This window comes from Phaethon aethereus, assembly GCF_964289735.1.
Source record: "Phaethon aethereus genome assembly, chromosome: 2".
Classification (NCBI taxonomy): domain Eukaryota; kingdom Metazoa; phylum Chordata; class Aves; order Phaethontiformes; family Phaethontidae; genus Phaethon; species Phaethon aethereus.
This window is the reverse complement of record NC_138582.1, coordinates 106,491,660-106,514,824: the sequence shown is the minus strand read 5'-3', so window position 1 is coordinate 106,514,824 and position 23,165 is coordinate 106,491,660. Positions and strand designations below refer to the sequence as shown.

The following is a 23,165-nucleotide window of genomic DNA, read 5'->3' as shown; positions in this document are numbered from 1 at the left end:
CTCTTATTGTTCATTTGAATGCAATGGGTGAAATGGCTCACCTGACCTCTTATGGGCAACCATATCCTTTGGCATCAGTAACTGGATTGTCTTTCTGGGGCTTCAGACTGCTTTGCTTACATCTTCAGACAGTAGTGACAATGTTACTCGAAAAGACCAATCACTGTTTAAGGGGGTTGAATCAGAATTACCTGATTCCTTTTAAGGAATTCAGGTACAAATTTCATCATCTCAAACTGCCTAACCAAGAAATCTGGAGCCTTTTGAAAATGCGTGCACAATATTCTGGTATTTGGAATACTATTTTCTTGGCATTTAAAGTATTCAACCCAAAACAAATCTGTTTTATTATCTGCTGTAAAAATAGCAAGGCATTGGACCCCAAATAGTTGGACAGCTCTTCTGCAGAAGGAAAAGAGAAAGATGTTTTGTTATTCAAGCTGGAGGGAAAAAGGTGCTTAATTGTACAAAGAAATCAGTAAGGAAAGAGATGCTCTGGGAGAAGAAAAATCAGAAGAGTAAGTTTACATGTCAGTAGTCAGGGTTGATAGGAAGGCTGATTAAAAATGAAGGTGATAATATCTTTTTAAAATATTACATATGTGTTGATTCTGGGAGAAAAGATCTGGGTCGGTCCTCTGGGCCATCTGCTAGCAGGAAGGAATCTATTGATTTATTGCTGAGCCGGAATGGAGTGAGCCGTCTGAAGTTATTTGGAGAATATGGGATTTGCACTCGAGCCCTTTGTGATGGTACCACAGTATCTTCACTAGATAACCATGGCGAGAACTTCATGTAGATGCTTTGATCATCATCAACTGAAAATACTGGGTTATCAATTCCTGAAAAAAGATCATGCATGACAAATACAATTAATCGAAGTAATTTCTTGGTAGTACAGCAAGATGCTTTGTAAAAGGAGAATGGCTATAGTGGGGAAAAAATAGGCCAATATGCGCCACTGTAGGAGTGACTAGGCCAATACACAGACATGTTATACAAATGTAGATTGCTCTTTCTACCTTGGTTATTGCTAGTCATTTTGGATATCTATTAAAGAGAAAACAGGATATTATAACCAATATGCAGTTATGTTTGGGATATCTAGAGACAAAAAATAAAATTAGTAAAAGAAGAAAACAGTCAGCAAATTTTAAGAAAAAAACCCCACAATATAAAATAACTGCAGAAAATTCAAATTAAACCCATAAAAAATAAACAAAAGATGGAGAAAATGCAAAAGCATAAACTGCACAACTCTATAAAGGAATAAGATGTGTATGAGGGAGCTAAAGCAGGCCACAGAACAGTGAAAAGTAAGTTACAGAAGCCTTTTAATATAGAGATTAAGTTCATAGCATTTGAACAGAAAAAGAAATTTTAAAAATGAGTCTAGGTCTGCATCTTGCCACCCACTTATTTCTGGATCAATTCTAGATGTCTTTATACATTCCTAAACATAGAATTTGTCATGGAACAGACAAAAGGCTGTATTAGCATGTCTACCAAAGGAGTACAGACAAGTATTTTTCTTCATTGTATCCATCATATTACATATGAATCATACAGTGGCATGCTGAAAATTCAAACACAAACGTGCTAAAGGGAAATACTAGATTTTAAAACTTTATAAATCATATAATATAATTTCTGTTCTATATAGTGATACACTTTCAATACGATATTTTGGAGCCTTTCAGGACTGGAAATCAAGTCCAATGAATGCTCCAGGTATGCTACAAATCTAACATTTTCAGTGACTTCTAAGAGCCTGTAAAGATCTGAGGGAGTTGTGAATTTAAGAGGAGAAATCCTGCCTGAAAAAAGAAGCATGAACTTTATCACAACAAAGTGTTTCAAATGCAAGTAGAAAACAGTTCCAAAGGACTAGTATTGACTGGTCCTGTGAGGTAGGACAACTCTAAAATAACATTTTCTGTTGCTAGAAAGAATTAGTGGTTTAGGCAGTCATGCTCACAACTTCTATCAGTACCAATCTGATGCTCTCCATACCTCTGAATATCCACAACTTGTTGTCTGTTAATACTGATATTAAGCAAATATATTCTATAATAGAACATATCAAATCAAAACAAAACAAATAATACAGGCTACATCAGCAGCATTTCTAGGTTTTTTTTTAACATTTGAGAAAAAAAACTCAACTCTGTAGGTAATTAATATTTTTACCAGTAGGAGTATCTGTGAAATTTTGCTTCGTCACGTTAGCCAGAAAATCAACTCCTTTGCCTAGATGCAAAGTTTCATAATCATTATTTTCTTCTGATTCAGAAAACTCCATATCTGGAAAAAAAAGGAAAGTCCAATTTGATTAGAGAATTTTATCGGTTCTGATTGAAAATGCTATTTCTATGCTGGCTTGATGATGACATAGTTATCAAAGATACATCTTTAACAAAGTTAGATAAGGGAAAAAAATAATCAACCGTTCTAGCACTGAAATGCAAATGTGAATGTATATAGAGTTTGCAGCTCAGCTACCATTACATCAAGAAACTCAGCCCAGTTTCAAGCTTGTGTTATCTGGTGCTATGGTAGAGAGAGGTTTCACACTCTGACTAAAGCTTTTGGCTAACAGAATTGTCTGCTTTCCTTGGACAGAAATAAATCAACCTATGACCACTGCTGCTGCTGTGTTTTGTGTCTTAAATGCTCATGTGTTGACAAACGTTGTCCCGTGACAATGACCAGTCACTGTATTTTCATCATTTGACAAAGGTCAGCATTAGTATCCTGACTGATTTCAAAGCTGGCGAGGTCATTGCTACTTCTACTGCAGTAGAATCAGTTTTACAATAGCTGCTGAACCACTTGTTAAGACTGTCTTCTGAAACAACATTTCAGTTTTTAAGAGACACATATTATTTTATAATTACATAGCAAACATATTAACATCCATGACATCTTGCTATGACTGACATCAATGCCAAAAGATGGCTAAAAAGAATTTGGGGCTTTATATGCAAAACCAACTTTTGCTAGGGATGCTACCTAGGCCAGTCAGCTTCAGATTACTCTTTTAAGGCTGACCTGTGTGTTCGATTTGTACATGAAGGGTGAATCAGTGCTGAAATTGGTCTCTGATTATCTGTTCCTTTCAAAGCTACACTTCCCTTGAGTTCTAAACATGCTTGCTTAGCATCAACTCTGATCCAGACCCTTCTGGACATTAACTCAGATCAAAATGTCATCTTAATTACTGATTTTTATATGGCATGGTGTCCTGGGCAGACATATCCTGCTGTGATGAAAAAGAAAAATGTTAGCAAAAGTTGCTCTGTGCAGCTTATTCAAAGGGAAGCTGAAAGTTCATCTAACGTTGTAGCCACTACGTTGTTTTGTTTTCAAAATTTAAATGTGATATGTCAAAAACATGAATAAAAAGGCCAATTAAAATTTGGTTCGTCATCCAGCTGCCTAGAAAAAACAACTTCTAAACCATGGCAACACTGCATTTAAGAATGGGGCAGATCCCCACTGCTGAATTATGACTAGAAGTCCCTTTTTAATATCAGTTTCACTGCTGCATGCAACATAATTTTTCAGTGATGCTTTACTGATGATGTAGCTGGTAAAATGCGGTTAATGAAACTGGTCTAGGAGTCTTTTTACCTTTTTCCTTCAAAGAAAAATCTTGTACTGGATTTTCTGAAGGTATTTTTCCATTTGCTATGACACTGCTATTTCGCTGAAAGAAAACAAATAAAGTTACCAAATCGTTACCATCATCAGATAACAATGGCAGTGACATCCTTTGAAATCATGACTTCAGCAATATAACCCTGAAATCTGTTTTAATCTTTGCTTGAGACTCAATATGGATGTCATTACTTTCCCCTTACACTCATATTCACTACAGGAACTTTGGCTCTGTATGCTGTACACTCCCTCTTAGTTTCATGCGAATTTTGTGGAATACTCTATGCTATAGTGCTACCCTGCTACATCTACTCTGCAACATCTCCCCACAGTGTTGTAGCATGGCTCAAGGTCTGCTCTTTTTCAAGTGATCAAAAATCTCTCACCCAGAAGAAGGGTCCCAAAGCATAGAGAAAAGCAGCACGTGAGGTGTCCCTTGAGTTATCTCATAGTTTAATCTCTTCTTGCTTAGACCCTTTAAGTTCATGAAGTTCTATAAGAGATAATTGCAGCACATAGGACCCTTCAGAGTCCTCCCTGACCTCCCCACCCCTTAGTTTGTACAATAGGTGGCTACTGGGTCCTTGTGAAAGTATTTTACCCTTTTTTGGCCCCGGTCTCGCTTGTGGATTTTATTGAGCTTCTTGGAATGGTTTATTCCTAGTTTGGTACTCTTGAAAGATTCTAAGCGTTTCCTCATTGTCCTATGGAAAATCTCCTTGTCTTGTTTCTCATCTTCACTGTGCATGATCTCGTGCCGACTGTACAGGTGTTTGTGCTGTGGCCAGGAAGGGAAGACAATATTAATTTATTTAGAAATACAGTTGGAAGCCCTGAATCAATGCATTAAATCAGTGTCATCCAAATGGAAACAACTCCATAAAAAAGAATGAATCAAAGACTAGTCTGAAGGCATTAATGAAACTCCTGTTTTTCTTTCTCTTTCTTCACCATGAAATAGGTATAAGTCCCGGAATTTTAAGTGCGTAAGAGTGACTGTCATTCAAAGTAAGCCTCTCCCTATAAGTGTCTGAATCACTTCCATTGATACACTCCATTTAATCCTGCTTCAGAACTTATATTGGACCCAGTTCTGCATTCCACTAGCCCCAGGGAAATGAAAGGCACTCAGAAAGAGCATAGACAAAGAGCTTGTCTTCCTCAAGGGTGCAGATTTTGCAGATGGGTTCTTTCCTTTTCAGTTTCACTCCCAAGTTTTGGTTCCTATAATGTCTCCTAGTTTAAGCTTGGAAAAGTGTCCAATGCCTGCCTTCTGCTCTCACCTCCTGCCTCGGTTTATAGAGGTACTGTTGCAAGGTGTGATGAGCGACTGTGTCTTCTGTGTCCCGGATACTTTTCCTCCTCTGCTCTAAAGCTTGCATGTCAAGGCAAACTGGTCCAGCTTTTTCTCTCCTGAAGATGAATACAATATACAAACAGCAGTTTTAAAAATCAGTAATTGCTGAAGAGGAAGAAAAAACAGGAAAATGGGGAACTAGAGGGAGAAATGAAGTTTAAAAAAAAAGAAAAAAGGTCAAAATTGACTAAATGAAAATAAGTGAGCAAGTACCTAATGGGAAATGTGAAAACGCTATTGTTTTTTTTATCTTTCAGGTGGGTGTAGCATTAATTTGTCAGTTCACAAGAATCATGAAAGAGTAAAGGAAGGAACAATTTTTTTTCATGCCATTCTCTGGCGTTTTCTGGAGCGCCTGAATGACAGACATGACAGAAATGACATCTAGCCCTGTCTATAGCAGTTGGTGAACAAAATGCACATGAAACAACTCTAATGTGGATGTCTGCTTCATCTTACCAGCCTTTACTGCAAAAAAATTGTTTGTGTATAAAATGCAACAATATAACTGTATGCATACCCATTTTATATGGGAGTTCAAAAAACTAGTGAATGAAGCCCCTGTAATTTGCATTTTTCAAAATGTGGAACACTGGTTCCATTTCCTCACATGTGACATAAAAAAACCCACAGAAAAGCACCCCCCCATCAGTCCACGTTACTTACAGTAAGTAAGAGACAGAGCCTTCCACAGTACTTGGGCGTGGGGTGCTGAAATCCACATTTACCATGTTGTCTGTACTTGGAGAACGTATAAATGCCAAGGAACCTCTACGTTCTCCCTGGTCACAGAAAGAAACAAGACATATTACAGCTGTAAACACCTAGGGCATAATCTAGAGGTTATGGCATGAGGAGATGAGATACCGAAAAAATGAGATTTGCTTTCAGTTCTAAAACTGGTGTCACAGAAGTGAATTTCTGGAAAAACTCAGATTTATAAAGTTATAAACTGTAAGTATTTTAAGTCACTTCTATTCTATATGCTCTGGATTATTTTCATTTTGCCTGGCTTAGGCTCTCCTCTCTCAACTGTAAGGAATTTATTTAGGTTCAGACTGAACTTTCTCATGCTCTTGTTTATTGTACAGATGAAGCACAACAGCAGAACTGAAAAGAGAAAAATTTATAAAATTGTTTATAAACTCTTCAGTTTCTTGCAAGTGAGAAGAGAGTGAGTAGCTGGGGGGAGGCAGATCTTTACTCCTCCTGGAAGTAATTACTTAAATTTCAACGTCAGCTTGTAATTCACAGATATTTAGCTCAAAGATATATTACAGAAGTCAAGGAAAATTTGTTAAAGCAGTGTATCACTGAAGAATATATTAATGTGAGAAAGGTAGAATAACTTTAGGATTCACAACTCATGACTAATCAGGCATATTAACATAACTGATTTCCACTGGAAGAAACCATGGTGCAAATCTTTTGTAGAACTCTGAGAACTTTTAATTTCTTTGTCTCTTATTATCACATCAGTAGACATTTGCCAATAGAATTTGTCTGCAAGACACAGTATACACAAATAGTATTTGGACTAGGGTAGCAAAAGTCAGTTTTCTTGTGTTATGAACTGTACTAAGGTATAATGAAAAAGGTAACCCTCCTAAAAAATCAATAATCTAACTTAATCTGACATTATTATATGGGATTCAGGATGTTATTGGGTAAAGATTCTGTGGTTAAATCTGCATGGCTTAGCGATCTATAGAGCCCTTTGCATCTGTTAATGAGAAAAAATACTGCAATGAATATATTGAACAGATTCAGCAGTGAATCTGACATGAGTCTCATGAACGTCAAAGTCATTATCTAACTTTCTTCCTCTGAGGTGTGACCCAGAAAGCACCACGGAAATAAAATTAGTCCTTGGGCTCAAATGGTCTGAAAACTGAATGGGTAACGTACAAAATCTCAAAAGTGAACCACTCCCCATTTTTCAAACTAATGTAATTTCTGAATTTCATCTTATTTTCTGATTTCAGTCTTCGAAATTCCATGTTTCACTGGAGGAAATCTGCCTGGCTGTAGCTCATTTTCAAAAAAAGAAGAAAATAGTAGTAGTAGTAGTAGTAGTAGTAGTAGTAGTAGTAGTAGTAGTAATATTGGCTATTGTAATTAAAGACATTAACTGGTGTATCACCTAGCGGTGAAAATGAGTTCACTTGGAGATTAAGGGCATAGATAGATTATCACTTCAAAGATGACTGTTTAAAATATTCCATTTAAACCTATCCTCTACACCACATGAATACTGCACATTTGTGGTGATTTGAACTAACATGACCAGTTTCATATGGAAGAATATTAGTAATTCTTACACAATCTGTGAACATTGCTCCAGTCTGGGAACGGTAGTCCTGCAGAAGGCTGGTAACTTTCTTCCGTTCTGTAACTTCAAAAATTTATCCTATTGCAAGTTTTAAGTTTCTCTAACTTCACAATTCTGTGATTGCATTTGATATCTGTAGTACATCACTGTCTTGGTTTCAGCTGGGATAGAGTTAATTTTCATTCTGATAGCTGTTATAGCGCTTATACTAAATCAAGGACTTTTCAGCTTCCCATGCTCTGCCAGCGGGGAGCTGCACAAGAAACTGGGAGAGGGCACAGCCAGGACAGCTGACCCAGACTGGCCAAAGGGATATTCCCTGCCATATAGCATCATGCTCAGTATATAAAACTGGAGTTGGTCAGGGGGCAGGAATCACTGCTCGGGGACAGGCTATCGATCACCAGGTGGTGAGCAATTGTTGCATTGTGCATCACTTGTTTTTGTATATTCCTTTATCATTATTAATTTTTCCCCCTCTTCCTTTGCTGTCCTATTAAACCATTTTTATCTCAACCCATGAAGTTTTATTCTAGTTCTCTCCCTCATCCCGCCTGTGGGGTGGGAGGCGAGCAAGTGGCTGCGTGGTGCTTAGTTGCTGGCTGGGACTACACCATGACAATTACTTTAACCCTAATTTTTGAAGTGTGGGTGTTATGAGTCCATTGAATTAAAGTTACTCTTCACAATTTTTTTATATTACTGTGATCTGGCAGAATGAGAATATAGCATTTCACTATTTTGGTCATATATTCACAACATTTGGAAGTGAGCTTCTTCAGATCAGATTTGTCATCACATAGAACCACTGTTCTGCAGGAGCCAGACTCTGTTGACACATTTAGAAAGACAGTAGTTTGCCTGATCCCTTTGGAATTACAGTATTTCAGGACAACCAGGTGATCAGGCCCAGACAGCATGAGTTTATGAAAGGCAGGTCCTGCTTGACTAACCTGATCTCCTTCTACGACAAGGTGACCTGCTTAGTGGATGAGGGAAAGACTGTGGATGTCATCTACTTAGACTTTAGTAAAGCCTTTCACATGGTTGCCCACGGCATTCTCCTGGAGAAAGTGGCTGCCCATGGCTTGGGCAGGTGTACTCCTTACTGGGTAAAAAACTGGCTGGATGGCCAGGCCCAAAGAGGTGTGGTGACTGGAGTTAAACCCAGTTGGTGGTCACTCACAAGTGGTGTTTCCCTGGGCTCAGTATTGGGGGCAGTTCTGTTTAATATCTTTATCAACAATCTGGACAAGGGGATTGAGTGCACCCTCAGTAAGTTTGCAGATGACACCAGGTTGGGTGGGATTGTTCATAGAATCAGAACAGTTTGGGTTGGAAAGGACCTTTAAAGGTCATCTAGTCCAACCTCCCTGCAATGAGCAGGGACATTTTTAACTACATCAGCTTGCTCAGAGCCCTGTCCAACCTGACCTGGAATGTTTCCAGGGATGAGGCATCTACAACCTTTCTGGGCAACCTGTGCCAGTCTCTCAGCACACTCATCACAGAAAATCTCTTCCTGATATCTAGTCTAAATCTACCCTCTTTCAGTTTAAAACTATTACTTCTTCTCCTATCGCTACAGGCCCTGCTAAGAAGTCTGTCCCCATCTTTCCTTTAAGTACCGGAAGGCTGCAATAAGGTCTCCCCTGGAGCCTTCTCATCTCCAGGTTGAACAACCCCAACTCTCTCAGCCTGTCCTCATAGGAGAGGTGTTCCATCCCTCTGATTGTTTTTGTGGCCTTCCTCTGGACCTGCTACAACAGGTCCATGTCTTTCCAGTGCTGAGGGCTCCAGAGCTGGACACAGGACTCCAGGTGGGTTCTCACCAGAGCAGAGTTGAGGGGCAGAATCAATCACCTCCCTCTCCCTGCTGGCCACGCTTCTTTTGATGCACTCCAGGATAGGGTTGGCCTTTCTGGACTGTAAGTGCACATTGCCGGCCCATGTCCAGCTTTTCATCCACCAGTATCCCCAAGACCTTCTCAGCAGGGCTGCTCTCAATCCCTTCATATGGGATTGGTCTCCATGGAATCAAATAGTTCACCCATCAAATCCATACATCTCCAATTTAGAGGGAAGGATATTGTGGGAGACTGTGTCAAAGGCCTTACAGAAGTCCAGATAGATTACATTGGTAGCTCTTCCCTTGTCCACTGATGTAGTCATTCCATGTAGGTCACACCACTATCTTGGTCAGTTCACCAAGACTTGCCCTTGGTGAAGCCATATCGGCTGTCTTGAATCACCTCCCTGCCCTCCATGTGCCTTAGCATAGCTTCTAGGAGGATCTATTCCATGATCTTCCCAGGCACAGAGGTGAGGCTGACATGTCAGTAGTTCCCAGGGTCCTCCTGCTACCCTTTCTAGAAATGGTGCAATATTTCCCTTTTTAAGTCCCTTTCCCAGGGACTTGACCTGACTGCCATGACTTTTCCAATATCATGGAGTATGGCTTGGCAGCTACATCAGCCAATTCCCTCAGGGCTCTGGGATGCATCTCATCAGGTTCCATAGACTTATGTATGTTCAGGTTCCTCAGGTGGCCTTGAACATGATCTTCTCTTACAATGAGAGGACCTTTGCTCCTCCAGTCCCCATCTTGCAGTCCATCCACTTGAGAGGAGGGGGAAGAGAGAAAAGGAAGGTGTTGATCTTGTTGAGCATAGGAAGAATCTACAGAGGGATCCGGACAGGCTGGATCGATGGGCCAAAGCCAACAGTATGAGGTTCAACAAAGCTAAGAAGTGCCACATCCTGCAGATGGGTCACAACAACCACGTGCAATGTTGCAGGCTTGGGGAAGAGTGGCTGCCCGGTGGAAATGGACCTGGGGTGTTGGTCAATAGCCGGCTGAAGATGAGCCAGCAGTGTGCCCTTGTGGCCACGAAGGCCAATAGCATTCTGGCCTGTATCAGAAATAGTGTGGCCAGCAGGAGTAGGGAAGTGATCATCGCCCTATACTTGCACTGATGAGGCCGCACCTCAAATACTGTGTTCAGTTTTGGGCCCCTCACTACAAGAAGGATGCTGAAGTGCTTGAGCTTGTCCAAAGAAGGGCAACGAAGCTGATGAAGGGTGTAGAGCACAAGTCTTATGTTATGAGGAGTGGCTGAGGGAACTGGGGCTCTTTAGCCTGGAGAAAAGGAGGCTGAATGAGACCTTATCGCTCTCTACAACTACCTGGAGTTAGTAGCGAGGTGGATGTTGGTCTCTTTTCACAACTAATAAGCAATAGGACAAGAGGAAATGGCCTCAAGTTGCAACAGGGGAGGTTTAGACTGGACATTAGGAAAAAATTCTCTACTGAAAGAGTTGTCAAGCATTAGAACAGGCTGCCCAGGGAGGTGGTGGAGTCACCATCCCTGTAGGTATTTAAAAGACGTGTAGATGTGGTGCTTAGGGACATGGTTTAGTGGTGGACTCGTCAGTGTTAGGTTAATGGTTGGACTTGATGATCTTAAAGGTCTTTTCCAACCTAAACGATTCTATGATTCTATGATTTTTTCATGCAATGAATATAGAAATGAAGTTATTCAACAAAATCCAACAGAAAAGTTCATTGGCATAAGTACAATATACTCATACTTGAGGATCAGGCATAATACTGAGAGCTACAGCCGTTCAAACAGGTGATATTGAGACACAAAACACATTTAAAAAAAAAAGCAGTGGAGAAATGAAAATAGTTCTGTTTTAGACATCTCCTGCAATATATCAACTTTAGGTTATATGATAAATTAAAAACAAACACCAAAAAACACAAAAAACAATGCTATAATATGTCAGCAAGTGTTTGCAAGTACCTCAGCCACATAGCTAATTGCATCCTTCAAGTTGAGTTCATGGAAAACATTAAGGATCTGGTCTCTTGATTTTTGAGCAGACCTTCTCATCAGTACTTTACTGAGGAATTTCCTATCAAAATTGGACCACCTGATAATTTAAACAAACTGTGTTAATGGCAACAAGCAATTTTAGTTTCACAGCATTTTTAGTTTAGCATAAATTATATTCTTGTGAGCTAAGCACTTTTTAAAAAATGCTGAACATAAGAATATGAGGGATTTGTGTTTTGAAGGTTTTCAATTAGCATTTAAAGAAAGTTAAGGAAAAACCTGCTACAGAGTTATGCAGCTGTCACAAAACATTTAAAAGGTTAACTTACCAAACAGTACTACAATAGGAAGAGTGCTATGATTACAGTATCCCATTTCGGAGTCACTAGGACATTTTACATTCTGGGAGATCATGCTACATTATTTTTCCACTTCTGATTATGCATTGTTATTTTTAATAACTTCATTCAAAAAGTTTAATTTTCTTTCTTCCTTTGGAAGGGAATCTGCTTTGCCCCAGCTGTGTTGTAGGACAGTCAGCCTAGAAAATCCGTTCACAAAAATAGTGCCCTTCCAAAAGCACTTACAGAGGGCCTTATTCATGCCACTGATGTACTCTGGGGGATAGAAGCGATGTGTATTTTCTGTGATTTACACTTCCAAGCTTGTCTGATAGTGGGATATCTGCCATATTTAGGCTCCAGAAGATAAAGGCTGATTTACTTTCATCTGCCTTCCTCAAGATTTTGTCTAAAGGACAGGAAGCAACTTTGGACACTACTATTCAAAGTGATTCTATCCATTTTGATCAATGGCTATTCTGAGTTTAGGACTTTTTATTCAGATTGCTGAGACCTTTTTGTTGTTAATTATTGACAGAATTAATAACTATTCGTTTTCTCAAGCCAGAACATCTGACAAGCAGTCTCTAATTCAGGCTGCCACACCTGAGCACATCAGTGAGGATGCTAGGGGCTGCCATTTCTTTGAGGAAGCAGCACTTTCATGTACATATAGTCCAAAAGAAGCAGACTTAAGGTGGTCTCATTCAAAATACATCAGTCATCAAACCACAGACTCCACCATGAATCTACATTAAGCTATTCCTTCTCTTGTTACTCAGGGAGATTACTTTCTGACATCTAAGAAGTCAAACTCTAATCTGCTACTTGTAATCTGCTCCATCTTCAAGACAGTATTTCAAAACTGGGGATGTATTCCCCTGTATCATAGCCTGCTGAAATTCGTTCCCCAAAAATAAACTAAAAATTTAGACCAAAAGAAAGATGATGTTCTATTTGAGATGCCTCATAAAAATTCTTCACTGCATAATGAAGTGGAAATGAAGGAGACTGTCCCTATAACTGGGGACAAACAGGTAAGCAATTCTGCTTGAGCTCAGATACGATCTAGCTCTAGCCTAGGAGCTATATAGTTATATGAGCATGATGTTAACCTAAGCTAATATACTCAGCTCCTTCGCAAGGGTTAGGGGAGTGCTCTGCAGAAAGCTACCACAACCACATGGCTTTTGGATTGGAATTGACATGTTGAGTCAGCAGGACATTCGCAGGTCAGAATTGCAACTGTCTGCATCTATGAAATGACCTAACTCCAGGAGACTCTTAAAAATTTCCAGATTTAATGTCCTTTTTTCACATTTATTAATCTAGATTATCGAAGTCTGCCCGTCACAATGGTAACTCTTCACGTGTACTTTAAAGAAAATGATGTCTGTATCTTTCATGTAATTTTGCTTCTCTCAAGATGAATCAACTATAAACAGAGGGGGATGGAAATGATCCATAATTTTCATTTTTGGTTTTAAACTAATAGGCTTAAACTATCCGAGTCATTTCAAAGCACTCTCTGCCATCACTTTCAGAGGTGCTGAACACATCCCTTGTAGAAATAGGATAAAGAACTAGCACTGTCGTAGTTGAGGTTTTTTAGTGTCTCCACACACAAATAATATTCATGAAATGGAGTATTACAGAGAAGGACCAACATTAATATTTTAGGTTAAATCTTGTGCAAATGGCCAGTTTTCAAATCTTGAGAGAAGCTCATCCCTGGATGTGAACGGAGGCATTTGCAAAGGCCTAACCTGAACTGCGGAACAAAAAGAAAACATTCCAGTTGTAGGGGACAAAAATAAACTATTTTCATATTCGCTATATTTCCAGTATTTTCAGTCTATAACCTTTTAAACTATATTTGACATCCTTGCTGTCCCTAAACTCACAGGCTTGAGAAGTCATAATTTACAGATAAGATTTCCTAGCAGTATTTCAACATTTCAAGTTAGTTACTACTTACTTGTCTCTCAGATAATTATGTCCTATTTGTCCAGAAATATCTTCTATAGCAGAAAGAATGTGATCAAAGGCCTAGGAAAGTGAAAGAAGAATTAATATCTTTACAGAAATAAAAGACGTAATTAGAAAATAGCTTAATTTATGTCAGGTTAGACCAGATGACTATGCAGAATAATTTTATTGCTGCTAAGCAGATTTTTTTTCCATTTACAGAACTACTAACTACTATATGCTTTTCTACAAATGTCCTGAGCCTTCTAACCAGTTCTTTACAAATTCACTAACTATTCTTGAACTGCAAAGGTCTCAGCAAGAAAGTACTTAAGCCCCCATTTTAATATTCAATTTTAAGACTCTTTTTACCGACTCGTTTTACCACCTCCATTTCTGCCCTATGAAGTACATCAGCCACTCCTAGTGTCAGTGATTAAACCAGTTGAAAAATTTCCTTAGTGTTTCTTTTCAGACATTTCAGGAACCCATACTTCCCTCAGAGTAGAAGTAGACACAATTCTTTTGATATCTAGGGCAAAACCCCATTACTGGATGTATTAGATGGCTGATAGAAATCCTGAGGTTTATAACTCTTGATTTAAACCAAGGCAGCGGCAGGTAGAATCTGGTCTTTTTCTGTATATGGTTAAAATTTCACTCTGAAGAGTGGAGTGACTACTGCAGAATATACAGCATGCTAGGTTTAGAACAACATGGGTGATATGGATTATCCTGAATATATGATTAATTACTGCCTCAGGAGATATCTGACATGGAAGTGGAGAAAATTATATTATAAGTTATCTTCCTCCCACTCCCTGAGAACAGGCAGTGCTCCCTCTCTCTGAAGGCTGCAATTTATACAGTTCTAGGAGCACTGTGCCTCCTGAGACAATATCTGCTAGAGTATTCTAGGAAGAGGTGAATCAGTACATGCAAATTTACGAAGTGTTAGGATTAACATTACTGCTCCACTAACTGACATGTAAAGGTATATCCCATAAATGTAGACAGACCGTATTTCTTCATTCGGGGTAAGAATCCTGATTTTCAAGTAGTAAAATATTTGAACGGAAATGGAAATTTGAATTGCTGGATAACAAAATCATAACGTATTTATTCAGTAGTCTGTAAAAGAATTCCTCAGAGACAAACCCTGTCCATCACTAAGTTGTTAATTCACTTCCGGTAACCTCCAGTGTGAAGAGAGAGAAGATTAGAAGTTCATACAAGAATGTGTTAAAATACTTAGTGCAGGATAGCTGTGTAAATCTGAAAAATTTATGAATTAAAGAAGGCCATGAAAGATGTCATATAGTCTTCCGTCCTTTAACCTATATTTGTACTTAAAATGTACATTTTCTTTTGCTGAATAAAAGCTTTATAATGTTGTGTGACCGTGAATTGGAAGAGATCATGTTTCAAAGTCTTTTAAAAGGTTAAAGAAATGCAGGCACACACAACATTCACACTGAACTAAAACTGTTACCATTAATCTGGAATTTAAGTATATAATTAACATCTGCACTGGGCAGCAGACTACCTTTTTATGTAATATGCAATCCACAAAGCCTGTTTTCATATCTTTTCTATAGATAAACAATATTTAAGAAGGAAAAATAAACTTACTTCCACATGCTTTGCCCTAGCAGTCTTCAATCAAACGTCCTCCTCTTTTAGGTAAAGAAGCATATTCCAGCCATGCTGTTTCCCCAGCACTGTCAGCCCCATTGAACTCTCAAGTAAAAGAGCAGATCCTTCAGCTGAGTATCCCCTCACAAGACTCAACCCAAAGACAAATTACAGCCTACAGATAACTTTTGAAATGTTTGAAGATTTTGCACTTGAGATTTGACTCTCCCCTCCCTTCCAAAAATAAATTTTCTCTATTTTTTTTTCTCTTAAGCCATTCTGTAAAAATAAAAAATATACCACAGTTTTCTTTAAAAATATCTTACTCTGCCATGAAGTTTTTCATTCAGTTTTGGCTCTCTGTGTTCAGTTTTCTTCACTTTCAGCCACTGTACCAAAGGCTTGATAGTCAGTCCCTAAAGATTGAAACAATATAAATATAAATAAATACTTAGGAATTATCTTAAACTCTCCTCCAGTTGGTCATTGTTAAAGGGAAATAGAGCGTTTTTGTATGTTATATGGTGGTTCTCATACTTCCTCTGTTGATCTTTGTCCCCTTTAGAAGAGAAAATAATGCAGTACCCTCATCTCCTGTTACAAAGGTTTGAAAAGACACCAACCGGTGGAAAAATATGTCTTCTATAAGAAAAATATGGTAGTGCAAGTGTTAATGTGTTTCCTATGCCATTGAATGCAGTATTTTCTGCACATATCAGGAGTTTGTGACCACAATTAAATTTTCTATAACAAATTTGAGAAAAAATTCCAAGCTGGTTTATACTGGCATATCTCCATTTAAATTAGTGGGTGTTTTTAAAACCAGAAAGTACTATTTTGTTTGGATGCTAATTACTTTCTTGTCCCACTGCTTACTGTTATATTTTAAAACAAGGATTTAGGCTCAGGTAGATCAGCTTAATGACTGAATTTGCCCATACAAATGACTGTTCCTTATTGTTATTCACATGAGGTGAAGGATGTTTAATCAGATATTAACTTGAGCACTATTAATACCAAGCAGCCAAGACTGAACATTTTTTAGCACAGAGGAAATTGTGTTTTGTCCCTTGTGGTGCCATATGAAAACATAAAATAGGATCTTTGTTACTAAAATTACAAATTCAATTATGCTTTCAGTTCAGTGAAACAATATGCAACCTTCAGCTGAGAACTGCTTTAAGCATTCAGTACTTTTGGGGGACTCCTTCTCCTTGCTATAAGTGTGCTTAAGAAGTTGAATTACCTGGAAAATAACAGTAAAAAACACAACAATGATAGTTGTGCTGACAAACAGGTTTTTCTCTTTCACTTTGTCCGTGTCCAGAAGTACAACCAGAGCAAAAGCAACTGCTCCACGTAGTCCACCGTATGACATCACCACTTGGTCTATTATCTCCAACTGGACCATTCTATAGTGGTTAAGGATCCATGTCTGTAAAACTACACCTATAAAAAAAGAAATGCCAGCATGTCCAGAAATACCCTTATGGAATCTCAGTATCCCAACCACGTGTAACAGAAATGGTACCACCACTCTGCTTTCATAACAAATTCTCTACACCACCTACTTCTCCCCCTGCATTACCCCCTTGGTACCTTCCCCTTTATGTTTAGCCAAAGGACTTAGGTGAGGCCAAAGAACTTCGGTGAGGCTTCTCCTGTGAGCCAGGAGCTCTTCTGAGAGTGCTGCCCTCTGGCATAGGCACTACAGATGAAATTCTGCGGTGCTGACCTTTGAAATTCACAATCGAGAAAGGATACAATTTCTAGCACCACAGTCAGTGATATGCACAGGGTCGTTTAACAGAAAGAGAAACGGGTTGAAACAGTGTTGATTTAGGGAGCAAGTGTGGTACTCTTTACAAATTACTAAAAATTACATTTATGCCATTTTCTTGTGGAGGGTTGTGTAGTTATGCTAACACTGTCTTCAGGCCTACAGGTGAGATGCTGCCTGCTATAGAAGACCTAAAGCTCTAGAAATCACAATGTCTCCCGGAGCTCCCACCACAGAGAAGGCAAACAAGCTTCACCACTCCTGAGTGGCACAGCATGTGTGTCCCACTGCAGCAGGCCAAGACTGTTAACCAGTGCAAAAGAGATATTTCTCATTTTAGAGAACTTTGAACTTATGCTAAGGGAAACGTGTCTTGTGTTTATCACTGTAAGCAAGGCCTCTGGTGGAGAGGACCTTGAAAATTAATTCATGCCACCAATCTGATTCCTCCAAGGGTGCAAGAGCTGCAACTATGTAAGGCCCAATACTGTCACTAATTTATCAATGTCTAAGCTCAGTTACTTTAATGGATGCATATTGTTGTTGCTGAATATTTGCTATTTAATTATTGATCACACTTATTACAGGATTGTTAACCACTCATTCCAGGAATACAAGAAGTGACAAAGTCAAGATATTGAAAACTTGTTTAAACACCTCATGCACACAGCGGTTACTGAGGGGTGGTTAAACGAACAATGATTGCAGACTATTTAGAAAGGGGGACATGGGGCCCCTCATTCAGCCCAGGAACCTCTAGACAGAATAAGAATACAGAGTCTAGGAAAACTGCCAGCTAGATAGATGTGTTACCTTTTATTTGAATTTAATTCAAGACAAACAGGCAAATCAACTAATTTAATTTATTCCCAGATGTAAGTACACTTACACTGTGTTACTCTCTAGAAGTACTTCATTCTATGCCTTTTTTGCGATTTTCCCCCTTTGCTATTTCACAAAACAGTGATTAAATAGCAGAACTACATAGTTGGGCAAATTGTCACTGGTATTTTGAAATGTTTGCAAACTTGTATAAGCCCAAGTAGGTAATCCCTATTTACCACAGTCTTATTTACTCAGTTTTTCACCAGTGCCTGAGAATTATTTCTTAAGCCAGAGAACCTGCAGTGTAATTATGTATCGTCTTACATCACCGTGTATCTCAAATCTGAAGTCAACCATAAAATTAGCTTAAGACAATCTCTTTATTACCAAATAAAAAGAGCTGAAGGAAAGAGATGGATGACAGGACTCCCATCTTTTGTTAGGCTGCAAGTTAAAGAACAAAGTCCATTTCACTGGGAGATTTTGCCAATACCATGTGCTGGGTCAACAAAGGTTAGCCACTGGGTGATTCATGTTAACCGCTGGGCTACTCATATCCTCACACATCATAAAAAGTGAAATCCTACTATATTTTCAGCATATGATGAAGCTTACTGTAGAGATCTACCCTCCTAACCCAAAACCAACCATTAATTCAACTAAAATAAATGGAACATTTTAACAGGAACAACTCTGAAACTCCAAATTCTTTTTTTTTTGGGGGGCAAGGAATATGTGATTGCATCAGCAATACAATGCAAGGACAGGAAGAAGATCATCTCCTTACCAATAACTCTATATACTGAGATGAAGACCAGAGTCAACAGAATAAAAGCTGTATTCCAAGTCCAGATTTCTGGGTTTACAGCTGAAATTCCCAGGAACATGAAGATAATAGTTTCTGCTCCACTGGCCATCATTTTCATGGTATATCTTACAGTTGTAGAAGACTGTTCAGATATGTTAGCCTTGACATATTTCTGACAGCAGATGCCGCAGAAAGTTATCCTAGGAAAAAATAAAAAGAAACAATTGTCCAGAAAATATCTGTTGTAACATTTAATAGTATTTCCATGTCTGTCACATAGTGATAAAAACCCATCATTAGGCCCTAAGAAAAAATACCCTCACGAGCCATTGTGAAGTCTAACCTAGGTAAAAAACATATCTTAAACATTCATCCTGAGGTGGCCCCAAGAGGTCTGAAGACAGTATTTTGTTAGATGGTAACAGACCTTAATTCTCTTCAGATTACTATACTGCTTTCCATGCAAAATTTTAAATCTTGTTTACATTAGACATGATCTTAAACTAATGATCTGTTTGCAGCAAGATTTTCAGATCTTGAATATACTCACTGTAGCTTCTACAGACATCACAAGCAAAACTGAGAAGGGATGCCACGAACCAATGGGTACTAAAAGAAGAAGGACCACAGAGGTACTCAAGCCAAAACAGGTAAGATTTAGGCAAACCTTAACAGGCCAGGCAAGATAGTGAAAGCAGCAAATAACGGACATTCAGATAATGCCTTAGAAAAATATTGTTTTAATTACAAATTCTAGGGAAAGATGTCAATGCAAATGGACGACTGTTAGTTATTGAAGTATTATTAATCATGAAGAGGAAAGGGTCAAGTCTGTACTTTGTAAAGCAGGTTCTTCTATTGCACAGCAGATAGTGGAAAACTTGCATTCCTTTTCAAGGCTGAATGACAGTATTTGCAAACTATAATGTACTGCAATGTGAAGATGGTAATATTCAGCATGAGCTTAATGAGTGTCATATTCTATAGCTTTCCTATATAATTTAGGTCTTTCTTTTCAATGTTTTAATGTTTTTAAAAACCATATTCCCTTCTCAGCCCTTTCACAAGCAGTAATAAACAGAGACTTACGCAAGGATAGCGGAAAGAGAAAGCATCTCCGCTGTGAGGTAGGACAGGTAAGAAATTATAAACACAAATCCAGGTTCAATGATTCTCACGTGCTTGGTGAAACGACTGACCAATGAGAGCAGAAACGCAAAGAAAATGCCAACTAGTGTCCCACCTAGGCTCACCACAAAGAATGACACTGAAAAACAAAACCAAACATATCTTAAACAGTAGAAATACAATGGTTTCAGCTAGTTCTTTTCTATTGTATGGCCAGCAAATCAGAGAAAATTTTGGAGGACATGTCAAAAATTATTTCTAAAATGCATATTTTTAGACATGAAATTGCTAAAACATGCTAGAAAAACATGAATGGCTTTTGAGCACTTGGTATGTGAACGCAGCATTCTGTAGAAAAACAAGGTTATTTTCTGTTAGGCCTCACCGTTTTAGGCTTATTCAAAACCCACTACATTTCTTTGAACAATTTTGTCCCACACTCTGTAAACAAATTCTTTTCCAAAAGCGTATTATAGAATATGCCCAAGTCACTGTTAAAATATCGATTCATAAGATTATGTAGTGACTGAATTTTAGTTATATAACATTTTTTGATAGTCACTGACAAACGTTACTTGATGGCAATCAGTGATAAGCAGTGAGAATGCCAATATGCAATCTCAACTTTTCTTGGAATGCATGGAGAGCATAGGCTGAAACTAAGGACATGTTATGAAATACAAAGAAATTATGCATAACTGTCAAGTTCGGTGGTCTTAACAACTGAACTCCACATCTGTTGAGTCTCCTCAGAATAAAACAAATCTGATTAAGTTTCCCAAATATTCAGGAAGATTCACTTATTTAGTTTCTTAAGACATTAGTCTATGCCACAGGACTATGGGAATATAAGTGACAAGGGAAAGGTCTGAAAAATCAGTTACTGATAGCATAATAACAATATTTTGTTTAAAATTGTGTATATGTACATCAATGATGTGATACAGAATTCAATTCTACGCACCTATGCCTTTGACACATTCAATCCCAGTCACATTCTCTGGACCTATTGCAACAAAACTTTCGAACACGTTGTACAGCACCTGAAAAGAAAAGTAAGCGAACTTAATATTTGCTCCTGAATTAAGCCTATTAAAATATTCTCATGTATGGGCCCCAACATTATGAAATCTGAAATTATGTATGACTGAAGTAAATTCTGTGTGGAGGGAGATTTTGCAGATTCCTGAATTTTTCAAAATGAAAAAAATGGGGTTTTTTTGGAGAAAGAAGAAACACAAATTAAAAAAGAAAAAAACAACTTTCCATTTCTTACTTCAATGTGATTTCTATCTATAAGAATAATTGTTAAATCTAGATGTGTTTTCTAAAGCACTCTTCACTCTAAGATCCAGGTAGTTGGCAGATTTATTTAATTGCTTATATAAGATAAATAAGACACTTAATATGATAATAATAAGATGCTAATAATAAGGTATTGGATTGAAATAGGTTGAATGTGTGTAAAATAAGTTGAACAAGAAAGAGAATAAACTATAATAATTGTACTAAAGCTTTTAAAATAATTGACTAACAGTGATAGTGCTGAAAGCAAAGAATTTATGTTATCCATACCCCTGCTGAAAGAGGTTTGTATGAGCACAATTCTTGACACATGCCTGTCTAATCCATTTTTAATTCCTCCAGTGATGGAGGACAACTTTACTATGGCTTTCTCAGCTTTCCTTGTTGCAGCTAAGCTTGTTAATTCTTATAATATTTATCCCAGTAATGGCATACAGGTTACTTTGTCCTGTAACAGTAGTCTTTTATATATTTACATTTAATGAATGCTACATCATCCACTTTCATCTGTCCTCCTGTCTTTCCTTTTTCAAGGTAAGAACTGCAGTTGTTTCAAACTTTCTCATGGGCTGTGGTATTTGACTCTTGATCATGCTTACTCTTCTCTTCTGGATTTTCTTCAACAATCAAACTTTCTTTTATTTGTAGAGTGAGTGTTTGTATTCATTTCACAGTAGTCATTTCCTTCCTTCTGAAAGCCAGTGATGTTGATACTTGAGTTCATCAAGCATTTATTTTAATATTTGTTTCTGGTAATATCCCAAAAATACTAATGAGACTGATATCTAAAGGCAACGAGGTTTCTCTAGAGGCCTTAATTGGCATTTTCAAGCTCATGTGAACAGTTAGGCTGCTGCCAGTGACTTTGCAGTGCCTTATTGTCTTGGATGCAAAAAATTACTGTCACTGAGCCTGGTGGACATGTCTTACTCTACTTTGGAGATATACAGGAGCAGGAATAGTTGATGATCCAAGAAGCAAATTGAAGCTCTATAGCAACTACTTTCGGCCATAGCAGAAACCTTCCTGCCATAGGACTTCCTGGTCCCTGCCCACTAGCACTATACTACAAAACTATTGACTATTGTATTCTGAGAATACTTTTGTGTGAAAAGGAGTTTCCATCAAAAAAAAAAAATCAGTAGAAATCCAGGATTGTTGTAAATTTATTAAAGTATATTAAGATTTTATTTTCTTTCTAAATAAGAAAAACCAGAAATTAACATGTTGACAAAAAAACCCAACCCAAACCAGAAACTTTCAAAAATGTCCCACAATTTTTCCCAAACTGGCTTTTCGTTATATATCTCTTTGATAAACATCTGACTGAAGTAAAAGAGAGGGAACAGGCATAAGCACTTTTGGCGAGTATTCTCTCTCTCACTATCTAGATATGAGGTATTCATATAAATTATAGACATAACAGAAATATGCAGAAAAGAGTATGTGCATTAAAAAACAACAACAAAGAAAAGCTTTAAATCCCTGGAACTAATCTCAGTAAGTCATGAAATACCTACATGAACAGCAAAGGCAAATAAAACATACACACCTGAAACTTTATTTTAAATGTTCTTATGCTCATCCAACCCAGGACTGCATATTTTTATGTGACTTATGGGCTCAAAATAGCTTTCATGCTCAAACATTTAATCTTTGCAACACATGGTTTTAAGCAAGACTGAGAACACCATGAGCTATGCTACACCAGCCCATGAGTAGATACACACAGATGATACAGTATTTCATTTAAGGGGAAAATACACTTCAGAAGAAACCCTCTAGAGTTTGGGTGACTTTGGGATATATAATTCACTTACCACAGTTACAGCATCATTCAGAAGCGATTCTCCAAAAACAATGATGAATAGAACTTCATTGACATGGACTTCTTCAAACACTGCCAGAACAGCTACAGGATCCACAGCAGCAATTAAGCTGCCAAACAAGAGGAAGTCCAGCAGTCCAGTATTCAGGTGGCCTTCAAAAACAAAGCAAACAAAGTATAAGCAGAATCAGCTCTGTATTATCTATAGTCATGACAGATTATGATATTACAGGTAATGCAAAATCCTTGAAAATAGGGATCCTAAGGCATCAACTGGAAAGCATGGCACAGAAACTACTTCACAAGTTCTGCATTGTGTCACCTTGTATCCTACAAGGTTTGTTGGCTCCAGCATT

General features: G+C 38.0%; 1 protein-coding gene across 1 annotated transcript in view; it reads right to left on the bottom strand.

The window, feature by feature from the left end:
• Positions 1-545: 545 nt before the first annotated feature.
• The window catches only part of SLC9A3 (solute carrier family 9 member A3), a gene marked incomplete at its 5' end in the record, with an annotated part of 53,851 nt that continues 31,231 nt past the window's right edge, over positions 546-23,165 (bottom strand). Inside the window, 14 exons of the mRNA XM_081996381.1 lie at positions 546-842; positions 2,191-2,304; positions 3,634-3,709; positions 4,262-4,438; positions 4,944-5,073; positions 5,684-5,799; positions 11,159-11,288; positions 13,511-13,581; positions 15,462-15,551; positions 16,382-16,584; positions 18,528-18,748; positions 19,638-19,815; positions 20,641-20,719; positions 22,802-22,962. Coding sequence (XP_081852507.1) covers positions 595-842; positions 2,191-2,304; positions 3,634-3,709; positions 4,262-4,438; positions 4,944-5,073; positions 5,684-5,799; positions 11,159-11,288; positions 13,511-13,581; positions 15,462-15,551; positions 16,382-16,584; positions 18,528-18,748; positions 19,638-19,815; positions 20,641-20,719; positions 22,802-22,962 — 1,994 coding nt within the window. The 3' untranslated portion in view covers positions 546-594. The remainder of the gene's footprint in view (positions 843-2,190; positions 2,305-3,633; positions 3,710-4,261; positions 4,439-4,943; positions 5,074-5,683; positions 5,800-11,158; positions 11,289-13,510; positions 13,582-15,461; positions 15,552-16,381; positions 16,585-18,527; positions 18,749-19,637; positions 19,816-20,640; positions 20,720-22,801; positions 22,963-23,165) is intronic.